Consider the following 4771-nt stretch of genomic DNA (forward strand, 5'->3'; position numbering starts at 1 on the left):
CTATCAAACCCTCCCCTTTGCAGACGAGAGAAACTCCAAAATCGGAATTTCAGAAAGTCAATGTAGTCAAGGCAAAGCAGGTGCCAGACCCTGAAGCAGAATTTGCATAATCGGAATCCGATTTCCCAAATTTTTGTTGAGTCCACCGAGACAAAAGAGATCTGTGACTGGGTATTTGATGAGCTTGTATCAACAAGAAGAGTGTAGACCCGAACAGTTGTTCCAAATTTGACAATGTTTACAATTTATCTACTAAAACAGCCAGCAATTGCATGTGTATTTTTAAAGATACATGCTAATTCTTAAACTTGTATGAGGTAATTCATGTAACAAATGTCCGAAGACTCGTTAAATTGTAAAAGGATAACGTTGAACATGCTTCCAAAAGCTGCATTGCAAAACATCTGCAAAATGCAGGTTATGTTTGCTTAGAACTACTTAGGCACCTCCTGAGTAAATTTTTCCTTCCTCCGCTAGGGTAGGTTTTGACACCATTCGGTCTAGTGATCATGACAGCTATGGTCGATACAAAATGGAAAACTTGTATTATCATCCTTTGTGTGTGTGTGTGTGTGTGTAAAGATTAGTCAAATACAAACCTGTTCTCAAACATACCTAAGTGGGGGAGGACCATTTGATGATGATGAAAGAGACCCCCATTGCTTCCCCGCAAAGGAAGGGATGGTTTAACCGAAAAATCAAAAAAGCAGGTGGGGCTTGTGATCTTTGTTTATGTTGATGCATTGAAAAAGCTTTCCTGATATAGAGAAGTTGAAATTAGTTTCATCTTTTGTAGGGCATCATTTTTGTGAATGAGACCAAGATGCTTTCAACATAAAGGATACTGAAGCTGGTGGATTGGAAGCCCCTCCTCCACCTCAAAATCCTTCAAAAGTCCGTTTCTTAAAATGACCTCCAAAAGACTTTCCTATACTGTTCCACTGTCATGGCATGTTTCTACTTTAGGTAGTGCTTGTGCAATATCCAGCAACAATGTCCCACATATCGAATCAGAGAGGCTCGACTTGTTGCTTCTTGAATCAGTCAGAAAACAAAAGCTCCCCTAAACCCTATCTAACGGTGTGGTGGGTCATTTGTATAGGGACATTCATGGCGACTCTTGCTCCATAATTTTTTGCTTTCATTTCGAAGGAATTGCATCCCTTTGAATTCTGAGAGAGACATAAATGTCAATTTGAGATTTGTAATTGAGTAACTGGATGAACATTATGTTCCCTATTTTCTAAGTAACTGTATTCAGCATTGTTTTACTAAGCCATGTGTTAGTGTCCTGAACATCCCAATTGAGAGTTCTAGAGTTATGTATCACTACTCAACAAAAAGTTGTCTAACTATTTACCATTGTCCTTGTCCGGTGTCATCAATCTGTCAAATAGAAACAGCTCTGCAAACAAAAATTGCCCTCAATCAGGTACATGTGGAGGCATGGCTATGCAGATTAAGATTTTCGTCAAAAAACTAAAGCGTTCCAAATTTAAAGAATGAATATCCCACTTTGCTACAAAAAAATTTCCAATCAATCAAGGTGCAACAGAATGTCCGCCAATTTTTCTACCAATATTGTTATGTCTTTGTCACAAATTTGTCCAACAGCAGCATCATAATCAAAATCACGATTTTATATTTATGCATATATGAAAATGTTGCATCATTTCTAGTAAGTAGTAACCAAAGCCAAAAATGAGAAAGGAATAACAATCGAACAAGCCTGTGAAGTAAGTCAGCAAATTTCTTGGACTACCTTGGTTTAGTGTTTAAAGTTGAATAATACAAATGATGATGCCCAGAAAATGGGTGAAAAGTCTGCAGCCTTTCAAGGGATAATATGTTGATGTGTTTTAGTGTTTGTTGATATCAATACTGTCACAGCCTACATCTCTAACAAACTGTTTGGACCTACCGTAAAACGGTGCCCACCTAAACTTTCCTTTATCAATAATAGTGAAGAAGCAAGTTAAACATTGCCTCTGGTTAAAAGAAATGGCAAGCAAAGAGCCAAAGACTAGCTTAACAGACATCCATTCCATTATTCCCCTTCCCCACCATGAATTGTAATATCACGCGTTGGTTCGTAGCCTGAGGTCAATAAGCCTTCTCTCTCTCTATAGATATATATGTGCGTGTGTGTGTGTGTGTGTGTGCAAACAAATATATAAAAATGCAAACGTGTGTTAATCAGTTAATATGAAGAGACAATAATGGAAAAGTTGTGGAGAGTTTCTTTTGAAAGTCAAAAAAAGTAAAAAAAGAAAGCCAGGAATCCAGTAAAAGTAGTAGAAACTAGGTGAAGTGTAAAGGGATTCTTTATGTCTTAATTTCATTTTATTCCAAAAAGAGGCTTCTTCTGAGTTTAGTAAATAAAAAGGGCGCCATTTGAATTGTGTACAAGTTAATGTGGAGAGAGAGAATGAGAGAAAATGGAATATACTGTTACTGAATACCAACTCCTTGATCAATCAACTTATCAAAGCAAATTGAATGAAACTCACTCTTCATTTAGTGTCCCAAATGACTCCAATTTAAGGTTTTATGATATCAATATTACCTCTGCGGCTCTTCCTTTGTGTGATTAAAGATCAGCATTCTGATCCAGCAAATAACAAAATCCCTTTATCAATATATCAAGTACATAGTCTCTAAGGAACCTGAACCACATTAAATAAAATAAAAAGAAAAAGCATTAATATACCATCCACATAATCAACCTTCTAGAATATTTACTGCTGCTCTTATTTTTGTTCTCTCTCTTTTTTCAAACGTTGGGGTGAAAAGGATAGGAATCCTACAATAAATAAAAAAAATTTAAATAAATAAAAAGCAGTGAGAAATGAACCACAGGAATTCAATTCAGGAAGAACTGCAGGCTCACTAATAAAACCATAATTATCTGAATTTTTATATTTTGGAAGCATTCAAGAAATTTCCAAAATTACTACAATTTCCAACAGTTACTTCTTTTCATAACTTGGAATCACTTGGAATCACCAACACTTCTAAAGGATGTCTTCCCCTCCTTCCCCCTTCACAGAGCTCAGGTTTTACTACCATAAAGAGAGAGAGAGAGCTGAAATGGCTGCAAAGCTCCATTCATGTAACCATGCAGATGAGGACTACATAGATATGGAAGTCAGTTTACACTCCCAATTCTTCTGCCATCCCATAATCTCTTCTCCACACCCCAGAGAATTTGAGTTCCAAATGTTCTCAAGCGCCTTAGAGAGAGAAACCACAACTTCCCCAGCTGATGAACTCTTCTACAAAGGAAAGCTCCTTCCCCTTCACCTTCCACCACGTTTTCAAATGGTCGAAAAACTCCTCCAGATCTCCACCTCCTATGATCACAAAACAGATACCTTTCAAGAATTTTTCAGTACTCCATTAACCACTACTACCACCACCACACCTACAATCAATACCCCATTTGAATCCTGCAATATCTCACCTTCTGAATCTTGCCATGTTAGTAAAGAACTGAATCCAGATGAATATTTCTTCGAGTATTCAACTGAACTAAGCCGTTCAATTGGTGACAACCAGAAGAAGTCCAGGACCAGAAAGCTTAAGCTGGTCAAGCATTTTTCACTTGGTTCAAAGCTGAAGTCTTTGTTTAGGAAATCTGGTTGTTCAGATGAGTCTTGCAAATCAGGCGCAAGAAATGTAGAGGAAGGATCGATTCTAAAGATCGAGGAGTATTTAAACAAGTATGTAAATGTAGCAAAGAGGGCTCCATTCGGACAAATTCAGAAAGACAAATACCATATGCCAGTGACTGCCACAAGGAGCTTCAACAAAGAGCAGATTGATGCAGATGGTAGTGGTCATTGTAGGAGCTCATTCTCAGGGGCAATCAAAACGCTGTTAAAGACTAAGTCTTCGTCTTCATCTGGCTCTTCTTCATCTTCAGGCTCGAGTAATTCACATGATTTCAACAAGCAGTTTCCAAACAGAAGCAGCAGTGTGAATTCAGAGGTTGAGAATCCAATTCAGGGAGCGATTGCTTATTGCAAAAGCTCTCAGCAGCAGTACTCAAGATAGACTGTCAGCGAAGTTGGGTTTCACTCGCTGTCAGCTTCCAAAATAGTCTTCGAGGATCAAGAAACACTAGGACTTTGCAAGGGTTGAAGTTGTTAAAGAAAGATGAGGAAAACAAGGGTTGAAGACCAGAGAGTGAAGAGGGGAGAGACAGAAACAAGGACAAGCATAAATTTTGGTTGGTTTATAATGTGTTTCTTTTCCTTGCATAATCTGGTGTGATGTTTATCATGATTCAGTGTAAAATTGTGCCGAGCAGGGCTGGCTCTGTACTGTTAAATCAGACCATCTTGTGGAAGTTTATAAAAATAGCACATAAAATTTTCTCTCTTCAACAAAATAATTCACAACATGAAAGTAATTTATGCAAGATATTTTCAAAGTTCAATTCAGGAAGAACTCAGAAATTTTCTGTGATTGATGCTTTTTTATGTTTCATCCATCTAATGATCAGTAGTAGTTTCCTAATGACTAAAATCTTAGTACCATCTGTCCAGAAAGACACCTGGGCATGCTTCAAAGGAAAAATATCCTCTTTGAACAAAATTCCTTTGATGGATTTAACCAAAATTTCAATGAGCCAATAAATATAAATGCAATAATTTTCATCCTTGTAGGCACAGGGACTAACTATGCATTGTTCAGTTTCAAAAGAAATACAGAGAAAGGATAAGAATAAGAACAGTGAAAAAACAAAAGCTAGAATCCTTCTGATCCT

The 4771-nt window shown here is 37.3% G+C and overlaps 1 protein-coding gene across 1 annotated transcript; it reads left to right on the top strand.

Annotated features, from left to right (window-relative positions):
• The first annotated feature begins 2997 nt into the window (after positions 1-2997).
• Positions 2998-4362, top strand: LOC132311992 (probable membrane-associated kinase regulator 4). Its single transcript, XM_059810190.1, has one exon. It carries the CDS (start codon positions 3022-3024, stop codon positions 4054-4056), a length of 1035 nt encoding a protein of 344 aa, XP_059666173.1. The 5' UTR covers positions 2998-3021; the 3' UTR covers positions 4057-4362.
• The last annotated feature ends 409 nt before the right edge of the window (positions 4363-4771 follow it).

This window comes from Cornus florida, unplaced genomic scaffold (assembly GCF_030987335.1).
Source record: "Cornus florida cultivar Cherokee Brave unplaced genomic scaffold, ASM3098733v1 CherokeeBrave_3.0.0_Hap2_Chr06, whole genome shotgun sequence".
In the NCBI taxonomy this organism is placed as follows: Eukaryota; Viridiplantae; Streptophyta; class Magnoliopsida; order Cornales; family Cornaceae; genus Cornus; species Cornus florida.